The sequence below is a fragment of the Varanus komodoensis genome, unplaced genomic scaffold, assembly GCF_004798865.1.
Source record: "Varanus komodoensis strain SLA01 unplaced genomic scaffold, ASM479886v1 scaffold125, whole genome shotgun sequence".
NCBI classification, from domain to species: Eukaryota; Metazoa; Chordata; class Lepidosauria; order Squamata; family Varanidae; genus Varanus; species Varanus komodoensis.
Window position 1 is genome coordinate 505,444 of NW_025335360.1, and position 19,773 is coordinate 525,216.

At 49.7% G+C, this 19,773-nt stretch overlaps 1 protein-coding gene across 1 annotated transcript in view; it reads left to right on the forward strand.

Annotated features, from left to right (window-relative positions):
* Positions 1 to 9,876, forward strand: part of LOC123019439 (cytochrome P450 2J2-like) — a 35,944-nt gene extending 26,068 nt beyond the window's left edge. Inside the window, exons 7-9 of the mRNA XM_044422325.1 lie at positions 1,649 to 1,836; positions 3,758 to 3,899; positions 9,686 to 9,876. Coding sequence (XP_044278260.1) covers positions 1,649 to 1,836; positions 3,758 to 3,899; positions 9,686 to 9,876 — 521 coding nt within the window. The remainder of the gene's footprint in view (positions 1 to 1,648; positions 1,837 to 3,757; positions 3,900 to 9,685) is intronic.
* Positions 9,877 to 19,773: the final 9,897 nt, after the last annotated feature.

Genomic DNA, 19,773 nt, shown 5'->3' on the forward strand with positions numbered 1-19,773 from the left:
TCCGCACTGTAGGGCAGTCTACTAATGGAACCCAACCCCTGGGAAGGTGGTGGGCTCTCCCATCCTGGAGGCATCGATGATGCAGCTGGACAGCCCTCTGAGAGAGATGGTTTGACTGGGAGTCCTGCACTGAGCAGGGGATTTTTCCAGTTCCTTGACTGCTGTAATTCCACTAAACCATGGACTTAAGCAAAGCTGTTCTTTCTCTTCCTGACTTTTTCTTACTTATTTAATTCAGAGATGTTCTGGCTCAGAATTCTTTCTGTCTTCAATTGAGCCTCCTAATTCCCACGGATTTGCATGCTGATGACACTCTTCACCTATGTGGGCCTGCATATGGGCTACATTTGGCAAATGAAAAAGAAAACTGAAATATTGATAAGTCAAACCCCCAAGATTATGATCTTGGAAAAGATGCAGCAGAAATTCTGATGTTTGATAGATATCAGCAACAGGTAGACCCATCTCAATTCAGGAACTTTGACATATCTAAGATATATTGTAGAGATACCTAGACGTATGGAGATATAAGAAAGGTCTTATATCTTTAAAGGTCCTCCTACAGCTTTGGGAGTGACGTCAAAACTGATCCCTCAAAAGGTGGTTTTCTGATTGATCCTGCTTTGAAAGCAAGGTGACAGCCCAATATTGTCCGCAGAGGGACTGGGATCACTCTCCAGTTGTAATACTGTAATCAGAGTAAGACTTTTGCTTGTTAAGTGGTTAGATTGGCCTGCTTGTTTTCCTTTGGTCCTGACTTGTGCAGAAGGCAGATTTCTTTCCATCGTGGCTTGTCCATAATGCCAGAATTAGTTGCACTGAAAAGTCAAAGAAATCAGAGGGCAGGCATTTCCCAGGTGGGTTTTGGTGGTATAAAAAACTTAATTGCGGTGCTGCTCCACCCACAGGCCTTGGCGGCTTCTCAGTGAGGGCGGGGGGCTGATGGAGGTGATTTTAGCCTTTGTCTTCGTTAGACAGGTTTCTGACCTAGCTGCCTGAGTTGCATTGCCAGATCTGAAAAAAGCCACAGCACACCTTGGCTTTTCCTCCTCCCTTTCCTCCCTGCCCACAGGTGTGCTTTCTCCTCACCTGAGCAGGTGGTTCCAACTTTGGAGGAGGAACTGCTCCAGAGCTTCCTGCAGCAGCTGGAAGGGCAAGGGGCAGGGTGAAAATCCAACAGGGGCTTTTTCCTTTGGAGCTTGCAGCTCTGCCCATGGCCTTGGAGGTGGGTGACGAATGCCATAAGGCCTGGGGCCATAAGACTGAGTGGGGCAATGTCCCTTTGTTTGGCTAGTCTCACTTTTCCTAACCCTGGATAAGTCTTCATGGCTATCCTCAGACAATGCCCTCTGCCGCAGTCCATGTCTAATATCACTGGCCAATTTTAGCTCAGTTCCACAAGTTTTTGTGAACCTCTTGAGCTAGAAGAACTTCATCGTCCTCCCTGTTTTTTATTTGGGATACCATTTCACATTTTAGGCACTATTTAAATGTGTTAACATTTAAAGCTCAATGGGTATTCAGGATATTTTCACGTAACTACATGGAATAATTTCCTGTGGTATAAATGTTTCTCAGAGATTGCCTGATTTTCTGAAATAACACAACAGTAGCCAAGTAAGGTATCTTTTTCCATTCCTTCCCTCAGATAAAGTCTACAAAGAGATGGAAGATGTCCTGGGTTCCTCCCATTCAATCTGCTATCAGGATCGGAAGAAATTGCCCTACACCAATGCCGTGATTCATGAGATCCAGCGTGCCAATTATGCGTTGCCACTTGGGATTCCCAGGCGAAGTATAAAAGATGTGCACATGAATGGTTTTATCATTCCCAAGGTATAGAAAAGTGATGTGGTTGCATCCCTCCCATCCCAGGAGCCCCCAAGGTGGCACTTGAAGAGATGCCCACATGGGAACTCCTGGTGCAGTGCAAAACCCAAAGGGAAGGAACACACACACACTCCCAAATAAAAAACCGAACGTCAAGAAATGGCTCCGTTAAGTAGTGATCCAGGATGAGAGTCTGGCAGTCAAGCAAACAATTAGAATGTAAGCAGCTTCGAGAAGATAAGTAGCATCGTTCCAGCGTAGGACAGCTGCAGAATCCGGCCCCAGTGCCCCAGGCTGACACGTCAGTCCTTCTGAACTGAGCCCTCCTCTGTGCAGGAGCCCAGCCTGCACGAGAAGATGATGTACGTGCGACGAGGCTCACTTCCTTTTCTGGTTTAACCCACGTTGTCCCTTACGAGTTTAACTGCCATGCTCCAACCTCCCCTCCCCACTGCCCCCAGGCAATGGTCGCCTGGCACACCTCCCGACAGGTCTTTGCCTTCACTCTCCCCAGGCAAACCTTCCTGCAGTAGCAATTCCAGGGTCCCCTTTCCTCCTCTGTATGGATAGTTAGAGAGTGAGAGGTAGAGAGAGAGAGAGAGAAAGGCATACGCACAAGGCACACGCACCAGGACAACTCAGCTGAATCAGAGCAACGGCCAGTCTAGTTCAGCTTTCTCCTCTTACAGCAGCCAACCAGACGCTTGTGGGAACCACAAAGTGGACACGAATGCAGCAGCACCTTTCCATTCACGAGTCAGCCACTGTTACTGCGATCATACTTCTCTTGGACTATAGTCATCACAGCCAGGACCCAGCAGTGGCCTCCAGTTGCAAAGCTATTGATTGTCCTTGATGCTTGCAAGCCCCCAGTGCAGAGGCTCCCAGTGCAGAGTGGGAGGCATGGTGGAGGTGGTCTTCACCTTCCAGTTGCCCTGCTCTGCATTTCAGCCAGACATCATAATCCAGCTGTCCCACTTGAGAAGGGGTGGAGTGGAGGCTAAAGCATGCTGCCCCCACCTCCTTTCTCCATTTTCCTTTCTCCCCCTCCCTGCACCCTTTATCCATGCTTAGAGGTCCATTTTCTGATGTTGGAGAAGCAGCTGGCACGGTTATTCCCAGGTTGACTGTGAGGGCAAAGGGACAAGCGACGCATCCCCACCTCTGAGGCCTGAGCTCTGTTCCTGAGCTCGGATCTGAGAATGCAAACTATCTTCTGCCTGTGGGTTCGCCCCCTGTTCTCCACGAATGCGTCTAATCCCCTTTTAAAGCTCACCAGGGTGGTGGCCATTGCCACGTCTTGTGGAAAAGCGTTCGATGGTGTAACAGTATTTCCTGATCTCTGTCTGGACATTTCCCATTGTTCACTTTCACTGGATGATCTGTGGGCTCTAGTAGTATAAGAGAGGGGCAAACAGATATCTCGATCTGCTTCTTCCACATCAAGCAGACATGCTTGGTGCTTGTGTGAGTGCTCTGTGTTGACCTGCTTGTGGCTTGCCTGGTTTAGGGTGATTGAATGCACTTAGAGCCTTTAACGCATTTTCTGGATCTGTATTTCAATAATAAACCAGAACAAACTGGGCAGATCCCTGGAGGAGAATGCTACCCATGGTTAGTAAGCATGGTGGGAACATACAACCTCCAGAAATGGAGGCAGAAGCCCCTGTGCACCAGTTGCCGGGGCATATGGTTGGGAGGCTGCTGTGGCACTCAAGTCCCGTTTGTGGGTTTCCCATAGGTGGCGCTGGGACTGCGACCCTGTGCAAATACAACAGTGTATGTCTTATATGTGCATATATACGTACACACACACATGGACGTCTGTGAGAGAGTGAGGGATTGGGAGAGGTGTTAAATTACTAATTCTGGGAGTGGGCAGATCCAAACGAATTCTGAATTCTGAGTCAACTTTTCTTCCTTCTAGGACACCATTGTAGTTACGGATCTGCGCTCCGTACTTCTTGATCCCAAGCAGTGGGAAACCCCTGAACAATTCAACCCTCAACATTTTTTGGACAAGGATGGAAATTTCGTGGCTAGAGAGGAATTTCTGCCATTTGGAGCAGGTAAATGTGAAAATTGCCTCTAGTCGTGTCCATTGGCTTCTTGCCAAGAGGTGGAGTGTCAGAGTAGATTTAAGTCCTTGGGAAGTCCTTGTTTGGATCTCCTGTACTTTTTTTTTACATAGTTATGGATGCAATCCAGTTGCCTGCACAGCAGATGCGGCCGAGTCAGGAGCCCTGAATGGCAGGGCTGCGTCTCCCGCCCTGCATGTTTTCTAGACGGCCTTTTTCAGATATCTAGATAAAGCACTGGGAGGCGGAGGGAAGCAAGCTGGGGCACCAGTGAGAATTGGCAGTGGGAAACACCCCCAACCGCCTTCCCTACCAGGACCCCACATTTCCTCTTTTTTGCCCTGCCTGAGGTCAGGTTACGACCTTGGGTGGGCTTAGCTGGTGCAGTTCTCTCTCCTCCAGAGGTGAGCCAGCTTGGCCTTCAGGGACTGAGCTCTGATTCTGAGCCCATGGGATCTCAGAGCTGGGACTCAGACCCTGTGGCCTCCCAGGCAAGGTCAGGAAGCCCCGGCACTGAATGCTTTTCTGCTAATGGAAGGGGGCTTCATCTAAAGGGGGTTCCAACTATTGCTCCATGTCATTCTTCCAGTTCCAAACTCTGTCCCCTCCTGAGATGCTTTTCATACATTAAAGCAATTGGCATCTCTGGAAGATCAATTTGATCTGGAAAAATGATTATGAAGGGAAAGAGTTAGACCCCCATTTCCTCCGGGTCAAAGCCCACTCTGAAGTGGGGCATCTGCATGGAAACTGAAAGTGTTAACCCCCTGAACCTGAATGAACCCAACCCAACAATGGATCCAGTCACTGCAGGGAGAGCTGTAAGTGAGGCGGCCATGAAGACGGTTCAGAAACTCAGCTGATGCAGAATGAGTCACCTGGTTGCTTGTGGAAACCAGGTGGACAGAAACGAGCAAGCCACCCTTTATTATTATTATTATTATTATTATTATTATTATTATTATTAATAATATTATTATTATTATTATTATTATTATTATTATTATAACATTTCTATGCCGCCCCTTGCCGAAACCTCGGGGCGGCTTACAACATGATAAAATACATTGAAATACAATAGTACATAATAAATTACCATTAAATATAACAATACAAAAAATACATTGATTTACAAATACAAAATTAAAATTATCAGTATAAAATAAAAATATAGGAGGAGAAAGAGAAGGAAGAAGAAGTTGCCCAGGCCAGATCATATGTTTTAACAATTGAAATGATGTTTAAATAAAAAGGTCTTTACCTGGCGCCGAAAAACCAGTAACGACGGTGCCAGGCGGACCTCTTTGGGGAGTGAATTCCATAGGTTGGGCGCCACCGCAGAGAAAGCCCTCCTCCGGGTACTTACTCTCCTAATTTCTTTCATGGAGGGTTCCCGGAGAAGGGACTCTCCCGCAGATCTCAAAGGGCGGTCGGGCATATACGGACGTAAGCGCTCGTTCAGGTAGCCAGGACCCAAGCCGTTTAGGGCTTTGTAGGTCATAATCAACACCTTGAATTGGGCCCGGGCTTCAATGGGAAGCCAGTGAAGCTGACGGAGGACTGGAGTCATGTGAGCATAACGCCCCGTCCCCGTCAGCAACCTGGCAGCTCTATTTTGCACCAATTGAAGTGTTCGGACTGTCTTCAGGGGAAGCCCCACGTAAAGCGCGTTACAGAAGTCTAGGCGGGAAGTCACCAGCGCGTGTGTCACCGTCGCCAGGCAGTCGTATTCCAGGTAGGGGCGCAGCTGATTAATCAGCCGAAGCTGAAGGAAGGCGCTCCTCGCCACCGCTGTCACCTGAGCTTCCAAAGAGAGCTCCGGGTCGAGGAGTACTCCTAAGCTGCGGACCTTATCCCTAAGAGGGAGTGTTGCACCATTCAGGACCAGGTCAAATCCACCCTCTCCGAAGCCCGATCCGCCAACCAACAGGACCTCCGTCTTGTCTGGGTTGAGTTTCAGTTTATTGGCCCTCATCCATTCCCTTACCTCGGCCAAGCACCGGTTCAGCACAGCCACTGCCTCACCTGGATTAGTGGAAAACGAGAGGTAAAGCTGGGTATCATCCGCGTATTGATGATTCCGCAGCCCACACCTCCTGATGACCTCTCCCAGCGGTTTCATATAGATGTTAAATAGCAGAGGGGATAGAATGGAGCCCTGTGGTACCCCATGGCATAGCTGCCATGACGTAGCTGCCTTTAAAAGAGGATGCAACCCACTGAGTTTAAGTCAAATTCTGGGCAAGCAAAATGCAAGTTACTGCAACGCAGACGTGCCAGCAGAATACGTCAAGTGAGACATGCATGACGTATGTGAGCGTCGGAATGCGGTGGAGGCTGGGGCTGCCACTGCTTGCCACCCCTTCCCTTCCCTTCCCTTCCCTTCCCTTCCCTTCCCTTCCCTTCCCTCCTAGCCTGGCCCAGCCCGGCTGGCAGGAGGAGGGGCAGCGGGAGCCGGTCCAGTCTGTCTCCCTGCAACACGCTGTTTTCCTGACATGAGCAACAGCGGTGGGAGTCAGCATGATGGGATTGGACCAGCCTCATGAGGACGCGGGAGTGACGGAAAGTGGTTTTCTGCATGAGGAACTGATGGTGCGCTGGGGATTCCCTACCTGGCCTTGTTATGGGCTCTTCTCCTGCTGCACTCCTGCTTTCTCAGAGCCCCTCCTGGGTGCTTTCGGAACGGGGAAAATGCTGCTTTTTTGGAGGGTGCGTTTGTGCTGTCTGGCTGTAGTGCCACATCCCTGCATGGTTAAGGGCTCTCTTTGCACAGAGCTCAGATCTCCACGCTGTGCGGAAACTGAAAGATGATTAACAGCCTCTGGACTGAAGCGTTGGCCTCGTCCTCCCAAAGGCAGGGCCTGATTAGTTCAGAATGCGGCTATTCAAAAAGAATGTTGTTGTTGTTGGTTGTGAAGTCACGTCCGACCCATCACGACCTCATGGACAACACTCCTCCAGGCCTTCCTGTCCTCCACCATCCCCTGGAGTCCACTCAAGCTCACGCCAACTGCTTCAGTGACCCCATCCAGCCACCTCATCCTCTGCTGTCCCCTTCTTCTTTTGCCATCTATTGTTCCCAGCATCAGGCTCTTCTCCAGGGAGTCCTTCCTTCTCATTAGGTGGCCAAGTATTGGAGTTTCATCTTCAGCATCTGGCCTTCTAAAGAGCACTCAGGGTTGATCTCCTCTAGGACTGACCGGTTTGATCGCCTTGCGGTCCAAGGGACTCGCAGGAGTCTCCTCCAGCACCACAATTCAAAGGCCACAATCCTTCAGCGCTCAGCCTTCCTTATGGTCCAGCTTTCACAGCCATACATTGCAACTGGGAAAACCATAGCCTTGACTATACGCACTTTTGTTGGCAGGGTGATGTCTCTGCTTTTTAGTATGCTGTCTAGATTTGCCATAGCTTCCCTCCCCAGGAGCAAACGCCTTTTAATTTCTTGGCTGCAGTCCCCGTCTGCGGTGATCTTGGAGCCCAGGAAAATAAAATCTGTCACTACCTCCATTTCTTCCCCATCTATTTGCCAGGAAGTGAAAGGACTGGATGCCATGATCTTAGTTTTCTTAATGTTGAGTTTCAAGCCAACTTTTGCGCTTTCCCCCTTCACCCACATCAACAGGTTCTTTAGTTCCTCTTCACTTTCTGCCATGAGAGTGGTATCATCTGCATATCTGAGGTTGTTGATATTTCTCCCAGCAACCTTAATTCCAACTGGTGATTCATCTAGCCCCACCTTTCTCATGATGTGCTCTGCATATAAGTTAAATAGGCAGGGTGACAGTATACAGCCTTGCTGAACTCCTTTCTCAATTTTCAACCAATCAGTGGTTCCGTGTCCAGTTCTCACTGTTGCTTCTTGACCCACATATAGGTTTCTCCAGAAACAAATAAGATGGTCTGGTACTCCCATCTCTTTAAGAACTTGCCACAGTTTGTTGTGATCCACACAATCAAAGGCTTTGGCATAGTCAATGAAGCAGAAGTAGATGTTTTTCTGGAACTCCCTAGCTTTCTCCATGATCCAGCGTATGTTGGCAATTTGATCTCTAGTTCCTCTCCCTCTTCGAACTCCTGCCTGTACTTCTGGTAGTTCTCGGTCCACATACTGCTGGAGCCTAGCTTGTAGGATTTTGAGCATAACTTTGCTAGCATGTGAAATGAGTGCAATGGTGCGGTAGTTTGAACATTCTTTGGCATTGCCCTTCTTTGGGATCGGAATGTAAACTGACCTTTTCCAATCCTGAATGTTGCTATTCAAAAAGAAAACTTTGAAAAAAACCCTTGATTTCAAATGACCCTCTGTGTGGTCATGGTGTCTTTTGGGGAGGGGGCAGTGACCATGCTGGAGGAAGAGAAGAACCACTGCTACCAACCCTTCCAGGGGTTTATTTTTTTAAGGGGGGGAGGGGGAATAATCAGCAGCAGGGATTCTGGCTGGCAGGAGGGCTGACTGCTGAGTGTGTGTGGGGGGGCTGCTGTCTGGTGGGGGTGGGGGGGCAGGAAAGCAACTTGCCAGGCCCCTCCCAAAGCCACTGGCTGCTGGCTGCCCCGGTGCATTTGAGTCAGGGATGACATATCTACAGGAAGACCACAGGTGTGGGTCCTAAACCAAAACCAGGGTGATCTGTACTCATATGCAGGGCTAATAACCTGAAGGAGCGCTTGCATCCATATATGCCCAGCCGCCCCTTGAGATCGGCGGGGGAGGCCCTTCTCCGGGAACCCTCCGTGAAAGAAATTAGGAGGGTGGGTACTCGGAGGAGAGCTTTCTCTGCGGTGGCGCCCAATCTATGGAACGCGCTCCCCAGAGAGGTCCGCCTGGCGCCGTCGTTATTTGTTTTTCGGCGCCAGGCGAAGACCTTTTTATTCAAGTGGCATTTTAACTGTTAATATTACTGGATTTTATCTGGCCAGGGCGGCTTATTTTATACTGTATTGTTGTATTTTTAATTTAATATTTATATTTTTAATTTATATTATAATTTTAACTTAGTGATGTAAGCCGCCCCGAGGCTTCGGCGAATGGGGCGGCATAAAAGTGTTTTAATAAATAATAATAATAAATAATAAGATTAAGGCTAAGCAACCAGACAACAAACCAGCACTGGAATCAAATGAGCAACGCAGAACCAGAAAAATGAATGATTTGAACAGTAGCAGCTGTTTTGTTCCATCAAAAGGAGGGTCAAGATGGGAGGAACCAAAGATGTTAGATAGACATGTAGAGACCCTTTGCCTGGAGGAAGGAGTGCGGGGTGTGTGGTGAGGGGGCACAGCAGCTCAAGCAACACTGGCGAACTTTCCTGAGACATGAGGGGTGGAAAAGGGATGAATGCAGAACAGGAGCAGATATGACCCAGCCAAGTGAAGGGGAGAAGTTTTCCCTCTTCAGAGGGATGGCTGTGGGTCAGGAGAATGTCCTTGGTGACAGGCTCACAGGGCCACCTGACCTGTCCCAACAGGTCCCTGCAGAGCCCTTCAGCCTTGTGCGGGACAACTTCCCAGAATTCCTCAGGTGTATGCAAATTACCCCTGCTGCCTCAGATCCCAGGCTGCTCATTGGGCCAGTCAAGTTGAAGTCTGACATCTCTCCTGCTCACTTCCCAGAATCCCTCAGGCACATGCAGATGATCCCCGTCTCCTCAGAGCCTGCCACCAATCCACTTTCTTTCCGTAAGGTCCAAACCAGCTGCTGACTGAATGAGATACACCAGGGGATAGAGGGGATGGATCCTGGCTCACTGGTTCTTTTCATCTTATTTGCTCTGCAGGGGCGCGGGTTTGCCTCGGGGAGCAAATGGCACGGATGGAGATCTTCCTCTTCCTGACCCACCTGCTGCGGAACTTCCGGTTCCAGCTGCCAGAGGGAGTGACCAAAATCAACCAAGAACCTGTCATGGGGATGACGTTCCATCCCGTGCCCTACAAAGTCTGTGCCATTCCCCGCAGCAGTTCCTCATAAAGCGCTTCAAAAGGATGGCATCAAATAAAGTATTTATTATTATCCTGCTCTTCATCCTTCCTTCACCTTCCAGTCTACCAGGAAGGTCACCAGGGTCTGTGTGGTGGCCAGTGTCTCCAGAGAACTTTTTGTAAAATGGTTCAAAGACCTTATACCCTGGGGCAATGTTGGTATTCGTCTTGTTTTGACTGTTGGTATAATTATGTAGCTCATGTGCATTTATTATGTGATTTATGGACTGATCTGTGACTGTTATAGAAGTGTCTGTCCTTCTGCACAAGATTACTCCTTGCTTATTTGTTGCTTAGTCTTGCTCTGTCTCTGGTCCTTCAGTCACTTGGGGCAGATGGGGAGTGGAACACATTGGCACAGCCCTCTGCTTGCTCCAGCAGAAAGAAGCTTCACAACCTCAGCTTGCTCCAACCAGTTTGTAGACCTTATTTCTGTCTAAACATGGATAGGGTTGTACCCGAGGCCTTTGTCACCTAAGGCAGGGCTGAAGGGTCCCCCACCCACCCCAATGTGCCACCTCATTTGTTGCTGCCACGTAGGCTCAAGTTCTTCCCGACTCATGGTGACCCTACCAGTGAGAGCCTTCCAAAACGGCTCGTCTTTCACAGCCCTGCTCAGCTCTTGGAAACTCCACTCTGTGGCTTCTGCATGGAATTGATCCATCTCATATCTGGTCCTCCTCCTCTTCTTCTTCTGCCTTAAATTTTCCCAGGAAGGATTGTCCTCTCCAGTCAGTCTGGCCTTCTCATGACGTACCATCTCATTTGCAGATGGTGAAATTAGGAAAGATATTGATTTTGCGGTGGGAGCTAAAATGTATGATTAATAAAAGTATTTGCTGCTTTACCCTCCTGCCGTGTACATGGCCTTCCTCCTTTCCATGGTATCCTTACAAGAAGCCTGTAAGGGAGGCTGTGGCAAACATTAAAGAGGGCTTAGTATCAGGTGGACTGGAAAATCTGAAGGACAGAGATTCCTGGAAAGAAGTATGGGGTCCACCAATACCAGTTGAAGCATTCCGCTTCCAAGGACAATACCAAGGACACTGCGGTTACACCCAGGGAGAAGGGGAACGCATCTTTGGAGAGATGTCCAAATCAAAGAGCCAGAGTGACCCCCACAGGAAAGGAGAGGTGACACCCCAAACGCAAGTGCTTGAGTTGGCAAGGGTCTTCTGCAGTAGAATTCCATATGCTACAGGACTTCTCTCTGTGGACTTTCCGTGTTGCCTGCTGGGTTGATTGAGGAACTTGCCTGGGGAATAATGCTCAAGCCCATGGATTCTTGAGCATGGCTCCTTTTTGTCCCATGCTATTTAACATGAAGCCACTAGATGGCACCATCTAGACTTTTGCAGTGTGGAGCATTGGGATGCTGAGGACCCTATTTCTCCTTTTGTTTCCAGCAGGAGAGGCTGTGGATGTGTTAAATCAGTACTTGATCCACACTTCAATGACCCCCAAGCTAGATGACGGTGACAAATAATAATAATACCACTACTGCACATGTTTTGTGGGCTTCTTACACCAGGCTAGCAAGGGCTGTCTTCTTTAAGGATGGAAAAACCTAACAGCCAGCTACTCCTGGCTGGGATGCACTCTTGCTGCCCTAAATACATGATCTCCGAATTCCAAGAACCCCTCGGGCCTGACGGTGCTGTTGCTCAATGCCAGGTCGGTCAATAATAAATCTTCCCTCATCCATGACTTGATTGTGGATGAGGGGGCCGACCTGGCTTGCATCACGGAAACCTGGGTGGGAGAAGGGGGGGATGTAGCCCTCTCTCAACTGTGCCCACCCAGGTATCTGGTTCAGCACTGTTCACGCCCGGAGGGGAGGGGAGGGGGGGTCGCTTTGGTTTATCGAGCCTCCATCTTTCTCACGGGACTTCCTGTCCCTTCGAGACCAGGGCTGGAGTGCCTCTATTTGGTGCTGGGCGACCGAGACAGACTGGGGATTCTGTTGGTGTACCGTGCACCCTTCTGCCCAACAGTCTCCCTGCCTGAGCTGACGGAAACTGTCTCGGACCTGGTGTTGAGGACCCCCAGAATGTTGGTCCTGGGGGACTTCAATCTCCATGCCAAGACTGATCTGACCGGGGCGGCTCAGGACTTCATGGCCTCCATGATGGTCATGGGGCTGCCTCAACACGTCATTGCCCCGACCCATGAACATGGACACACTCTGGACCTGGTTTTCTCCACAGGGCAGGAAGAGGGTGGTCTGAGGGTTAGGAATTTATGTTTGACACCCCTGTCATGGTCAGATCACTTTCTGGTGAGGTTTGTGCTCGAGAGCGACCTCTCCCTCTGTAAGGGTGCAGAACCGATTGTGTGGGTCCGCCCCTGGAGCCGGATGGATCCGGATGGATTCCTGAAGGCTCTGGGGGAGTTTCCGGCTGACAAGACAGGTGCTCCTGTCGAGGCTCTGGTCGAACTGTGGAATGGGGAGATGACCAGGGCTGTGGAAACGATCGCTCCTAAGCGTCCTCTCCCAGCAGGCAGAGCCCGCTCTTCCCCTTGGTATACACCTGAATTGTGGGCGATGAAGCAGGTTGAGAGACGGTTAGAGCGTAGGTGGAGGAGATCAAGGGATGAATCTGACCGAACACACTTGAGAGCCCACTATCGGGCCTATGCTGTGGCGGTGAGTGCAGCGAAAAAGAGGTTATTTTCCACTCCCATTGCCTCCTCACAATGCCGTCCAGCAGAGCTTTTTCGAGTGGTGCAAGGCCTGGTTCGCCCGGGTCCTAAGGAAGATCTGGTTCCACCCTCAAAGGCCTGCTGTGATGACTTTGCCAGGCATTTCACGGAGAAAATCACTCAGATTCATCACGAGCTGGACACCACTAGTGAATCAGAGGTTTCTGGGGAGACACCAATGCTGCTGTCTGGCCAGAATTATTGGATGAATTTCAGTTATTGCGGCCCGATGATGTGGACAAGGTACTTGGACGAGTACGTCCCACCACTTGCCCATTGGACCCTTGCCCGTCTTGGTTAATAAATAATTCCAAGCATGGGATTGGGACCTGGATCTTGGAAGTGGTTAACGCTTCTCTGAGGGAGGGTCGGGTGCCTGCCCCTTTAAAGGAGGCGGTAGTCCGACTGGTCCTGAAGAAAGCGTCACTGGATCCAGAGATGGCCACTAACTATAGACCAGTGGCCAACATCCCGTTTCCAGGCAAGGTGTTGGAATGGGTGGTGGCGGGGCAACTCCAAGTGCTCTTGGATGAAACTGATTATCTGGACCCATTTCAGTCCGGCTTCAGACCCGGGTACGGTACTGAATCTGCCTTGGTCGCCCTGTACGATGACCTGTGTTGGGAGAAGGACAGGGGGAGTGCGTCCCTGTTGGTTCTCCTGGACCTCTCAGCGGCTTTCGATACCATCGACCATGGTATCCTTCTGGATAGGCTAGTGGGATTGGGGGTCGGAGGCACTGCTTTGCAGTGGTTCTGCTCCTATCTCAATGGCCGATTCCAGAAGGTGGTGCTGGGGGACTTTGGCTCTGCACCATGGCAGCTATGCCATGGAGTACCGCAGGGGTCCATTTTGTCCCCTTTGCTGTTTAACATCTACATGAAACCGCTGGGAGAGGTCATCAGGAGGTGTGGGCTGCGGAATCATCAGTACGCTGATGATACCCAGCTCTACCTCTCGTTTTCCACGAATCCAGGTGAGGCAGTGGCTGTGCTGAACTGGTGCCTGGCCGAGGTAATGGGCTGGATGAGGGCCAATAAACTGAAGCTCAATCCAGACAAGACGGAGGTCCTGTTGGTTGGCGGATCGGGCTTCGGAGAGGGTGAATTGAACCTAGTCCTGAATGGGGTTGCACTCCCTCTTAGGGACAAGGTCCGCAACCTGGGAGTGCTCCTTGACCCGGAGCTTTCACTGGAAGCTCAGGTGACAGCAGTGGCGAGGAGCGCTTCCCTTCAGCTTCGGCTGATTCATCAGCTGCGCCCATACCTGGAGTATGACTGCCTGGTGACAGTGACACACGCGCTGGTGACTTCCCGCCTTGACTTCTGTAACACGCTCTACATGGGGCTACCCTTGAAGACGGTCCGGATACTTCAATTGGTTCAAAATAGAGCTGCCAGGCTGCTGACGGGGACTGGGCGTTATGTTCACATGACTCCAGTTCTCCGTCAGCTTCACTGGCTTCCCATTGAAGTCTGGGCCCAATTCAAGGTGTTGGTGATGACCTATAAAGCCCTAAACGGCTTGGGTCCTGGTTACCTGAAGGAGTGCTTACATCCATATATGCCCGCCCACCCCTTGAGATCTGCGGGAGAGGCCCTTCTCCAGGAACCCTCCGTGAAAGAAATTAGGAGGGTGGGTACTCGGAGGAGGGCTTTCTCTGTGGTGGCGCCCAATCTATGGAATGCGCTTCCCAGAGAGGTCTGCCTGGCGCCGTTGTTATTTGTTTTTCGGCGCCAGGCGAAGACCTTTTCATTTAAGCGTTATTTTAATTGTTAATATTATTTGATTTTATTTGGCCAGGGCGACTTATTTTATATTGTTATTTTTTGTATTTTAACTTAATGTTTGTATTTTACAAACATTTTAACTTAATGTTATGTTACGTTAATGTTTTAACTTAATGTTTGTATTTTAACTTAATGTTGTGAGCCGCCCCGAGGCTTCGGCGAATGGGGCGGCATAGAAATGTTTTAATTAAATAAATAAATAAATAAATAAATAAACATAGGGAGGCCTGTTGCAAGAATACTTTTATGTGACCACTGAGTGGAGCCGGCTGGTGCCAGAGGTCAGACTAGATGGCCCGGGAGGCCCTTTCTGACTCGCTCTGTTTCTATGTTTCTATTTTAATTTAAACAACCACCACTTCCAGATGTTTGGGGGTACTATTTTGTCATGTTTGGGAGTACTATTTTGTGGAACTCCTTTTATGCAGGTACTTCAATACAAGCAAAAGGAGAGCTTGCGGAAGTTCTCCCAATTCTTTCATGAAGCTTGTTCCAATAGAGGTGCAGTCTAGCTAGGTGCTGACTAGGTGGCAGAGGAGGGCCTTCTCTGCGGTGGCGCCCAACCTATGGAATTCACTCCCCAAAGAGGTCCGCCTGGCACCATCGTTACTGGTTTGTCGGCGCCAGGTAAAGACCTTTTATTTAAACATCATTTTAATTGTTAAAATATATGATCTGGCCAGGGCAACTTCTTCTTCCTTCTCTTTTCTCCTCCTATATTATTTATTTACTTATTTTATACTGATAATTTTAATTTTATATTATTATGTTTGTAACTCAGTGTATTTTTTGTATTTTTGTATTTAATGGTAATTTATTATGTTCTATTGCATTTCAATGTATTTTATTGTGTTGTAAGCCGCCTCGAGGCTTCAGCAAGGGGTGGCATAGAAATGTTATAATAATAATAATAATGATAATGATAATAATAATAATAATAGAGTTGGGAGGGCCGTATCAGGCCACTGAGCCCATCCCCCGGGTCAGTGCAGGACTCCAGTTGAAGCATCCCTGACAGATGGCAGCCCAGCTGTTCCTGGAAGCCTCCAGGGCGGGAGAGCCCACCACCTCCCTAGGCCATTGTCACACTGCTCGATGTTTTTCCCGGTGTCCAACTGGAGTCCTTATGTCTCCCTTCCTGTAACCTGAGCCCATTTCTGCATTCTGGGCTGACAGAGGAGATCCCAGCCCTCCTCTGTGCGACAGCTGTCCAAGTATTTGAAAAGTGCAATCCTAGCTCCCCTCCAAGGTAAACATGCCCAGCTCTTTCCATCTCTCCTCATGGGGCTTTGTTTCCGGTCCCCTGACAGGATCATCCATTTGGTGTCCCGGCTTCAACCTCAGAAAAGCAACCCAAGGTCAAAGCTGGGACTGCAAATTCGAAGCACCCTCCCTCCACCCTTGCACTAACACAGTTCTTCCCGTACCAGCTGCAGCTCCAGGGTTGCAAGAACAACCTCAGAGCTGGCCTCTGGGGAAATTCCAGGGGTAAGAAGAGCAGAAACAAGGTACCACCATCCTACAGGGAATCCTGGCAGTGCTTCTAGCAAGCAGGTATAAAACTGTTAGGCAGCCAGAACAGGTGATCCATTGGATGGCCATAATCTTCTCCATGGGGATGTTTGTGGGAATCACAACTAGATGATGCCCGTCAAGCTCGTATCAGATTTGTCTCTCTCTTTTTTCGTATGAAAACATGAGTGTATTTTCATGCATATTTTCCCAAATACATGCACTTGTTGTGCATAGCTTTGACATGTACATGTTCTTTCCCCATGAATTAAAGCATGTTTTGTGCATTGTCAGAAGTATGACCTTTTCATGCCCATTTTTAAATGCCATCAAGCACATTTTTATGGGTCCAGAAATGGATGGACTTCAAGTTCAGATCAACTCTGAGCCTCCATGTAGTCCAGGAGAAACAAACGGGCTGAATCTAAATCCAAACCGTATTTCTCATAAATTGCTACCTCTGGGAGAGGAGATCGTCTGCAACAGCTTCTTTTTGGATGGGGGAAAGGAGGCTAGAATTTTCTTGTGGCTACTGTGCCCCCTGGCCACCATCTTCCATATCCCATAAGCCTTCTTCTGGGGCATTGTGGGACCAGTGGCAGAGACAATGCAGGAAAGATTCTGCAAACTGTCCCTCTTTTTCAGCTGGAGGCTAAGAAAGGCCTCAGAAATATTTGTGAGCTGCTTGCGTTAGCTTTATTGGCCATGATGGGTCTCTGGAGATGCCACTAGTAACAGACTGGATGGAAGGACATCCTGGCCTGTCTCAGGAGTGCCAAGCTACCAAATGTGGGTGTTTGTTGGCCAACCCTGAGCTCATCATCTGATCCCCAACACAAATGCCACTATTGCATCTCTGAAGGGTGGGTGTCCAGCCCCTGTTTAAATAGACCCTCTGGGAGCCATTTTCTGTAGAAAGGAGGGGTATTATCCAAGAAATACATATCTCCAAGGAAGCAATCTTTTCTGCTCTCAGACAGCTCTTTGCATTAGGAAGTTTTCCCCAGTGTTCAGCTGAAATCTGTTTCTCTGAAATTTCACCTCATTTTTCTCTAGCTTTGCCAGCTGGAGCAAAAGAAATTACAACTGAGGCACCTCAGGAATTTTAAGATTTTGTTCATGTCGCCCATTAATCATCTCTCCTGCAGGATAAACGTCACCAACTCTTTCAACTGATCCTCACAGGATTTGGGTTTCCAGATTCCTCACCATCCTGGACTCTCTTCCTCTGAATAAGCTTCAGTGTGCCAATGTAATTCTTAAATTCTGGTATCCAGAATGGAATATGATGATTCAGATACAACAAAGCCCAACAAGAGGGGGAATTTTAAGCAACATTGCTAATCATTCATGTTTTTCACCTGTTTTGTACTGCATCTTCAGAATTAGATTTTATTTTGCATTTTTATCATTTTTCGATAGTGAGCTCATACGTGTGTTCGGTCAGATTCATCCCATGATTTCCTCCACCTGCACTCTAGACGTCTCCCAACCTGCTTCATCGCCCTTAGTTCAGGAGTATACCAGGGGGGTGAACGGGCTCTGCCAGGTGGGAGAGGACGCTTAGGAGCGATTGTGTCAATAGCCCTGGTCATTTCCCCATTCCACAGTTCGACCACAGCAACAACAGGAGCACCAGTCTTATCAACCGGAAACTCCCCTAGAGCCTTCAAGAATCCATCCAGATCCATCCGGCTCCTAGGGCAGACCAACACAATAGGGTCCACACCCTTACAGAGGGAAAGGCCGCTATTGAGCTGAAACCAAACAAGGAAGTGATCTGACCATGACAGGGGAGTCAGATCCAACTTCCTCACCCTCAGATCCCCCTTTTCCTGCCCCATTGAGAAAACCAGGTCCAGCGTGTGTCCACATTCATGGGTCAGGCCTATGACATGTTGAGTTAGCTTCATGGCCATCATGGAGGCCATGAAGTCCTGAGCCGCCCCAGTAAGAACAGTCTCGATGTGGAGATTGAAGTCCTCTAGGACCAGCATCCTGGGGGTCCTCAACACCAGGTCCAAGACTATCTCCATCAGCTCAGGCAGGGAGTCTGTTGGGCAGAAGGGTGCACGGTACACCAACAGAATCCCCAATCTGCTTCGGTCGCCCAACACCAAATAGAGGCACTCTAGACCCAGTCTCGAGAGAATAGGAAGCCTTGTGAGGGAGATGGAGGCTCGGTAAATTAAAGCGACCCCCCTCCCCTTCCCTCTGGGCATGGTCAGTGCTGGACCAGATACTCAGGTGGGCACGGTTGAGAGAGGGAGACATCACCCCCCCTCTCCTGCCCAGGTCTCTGTTATGCAAGCCAGGTCAGCCCCCTCATCCACAATTAAGTCATGGATGAGGGACGTTTTGTTGTGGACCAACCTGGCATTGAGCAACAGCACTGTCAGGTCTGAGGAGTGGTCGATAAGCTTACCCGGAACCTTCTGGTTGGGGGAATAACCAGAAGGGGGAACAGGTGTCAACCATCTGTCCCTCCTTCTTCTACACCGACTTGTCAAACCCCCAGTGCCATAACGACCATTGCCCAAGACCATCCCAATGGTAGCACCCATGCGCCCCCCCAGGCAAACTCATGGCAGTAACCAGAAGTGAATCCATAAAAAAACCTAAGCTAAAATACAAATTAAAAATACAATAAAACCCTAAAAACCCACCAACCACCCAATACAAAACTCCGTCGGACAAAGTGTCTGGCCAGCCCAGCCCCCATACGGCCCCAAACGGTGAGGACGCCCTTAGGCCATCGCCCTTTGGCCTCCAGCCCTGGCCGTGTCCGGCGAATTAAGCCAGCAGCTCGTCTCCGTGCCCCGTCCCCAATCCAGCGCAGCTGCCACCCACGTCAGTGGGGGAGGTGGGCAAGGGCGGCTGCAGAGATACTCGCCAGCAAGAGGGTGATGGTGGGCAGTGCTGGGCCCGCAGTCCAGCCATGGTGTCCCCCGGTTCCGGTCCCACGGTGGCCGCCGTCAGTCTGTCAGTTGGCGGCGTCAGGGGTCCGGCGAGTCTGGCAGGTCCAGCGGGTCAGCTTTGTGGTGCATGGGCGGCGGTGGTCGGTGGAGGGCCCCAGTTCCAGCTACGGCCCAGCCTCTTACCCAGAATGACAACATGCTTAGTTGCAAGACACTCGCATCTTGGTGATCTACATTTCCTGGGAAATTCAGCTACCCAGAGAGTGTCCAAGGAAAACAAAGACCTGGTTTCTGCAACATGAAAAGCCACCATGGGTGATCAGCCATGGTGGACTGTCCTGTCATGCAAACCTAGGGTAGGTTCTGCAGGGTGTTCCCCCCTCTCCCTAAGAACAAGCCATACTGGAACTCCATGGTTTACTTTAGGGTTGCTCATACCCATGATGGCTTGATGTGCCATCTGAACCCAGCAGGGTGATTTTATTGTGGGTTGTCAGGAATAGCAAGAGAGCCACCTGGCCAGAGCAGCAGTGGGCCGCTCGTATTCTGAGAGTGGGTGTGCCTCCCGTAGAGTAAAGTGAAGTAGCCCTTTCAAACTCTGTGTTTGATAGTCATAAAGGCACCTAGGGATGCGTGGGGAGCCTGCTCTGGGGGTGGGAACTGCAGCATCCCTCTTCCATGCCAGGTGTTTGCACCTGCTGCACATGATGCGGAAGAAGGTGGCCACTGAACCGCCTGTGTTCTGAGAGTGTCCTTGGGCGTCCTTTCAGCTCAGCTCTCTTTCCAAGCATGATCACAAGAGGAAGTCTGCAAACTCAGGAAGAATGGATCCGGCAGAGCTTCGACGCATCCACAGATGCACCAAAGTGGAGGGAGGGAAAAGGGGGGAAGTTTGGCTGAACTCTGGCGAGCCAGATGTGAACAACAGCAGATGTCTCCCCTTCCCCACAAAAGCTGTGATTG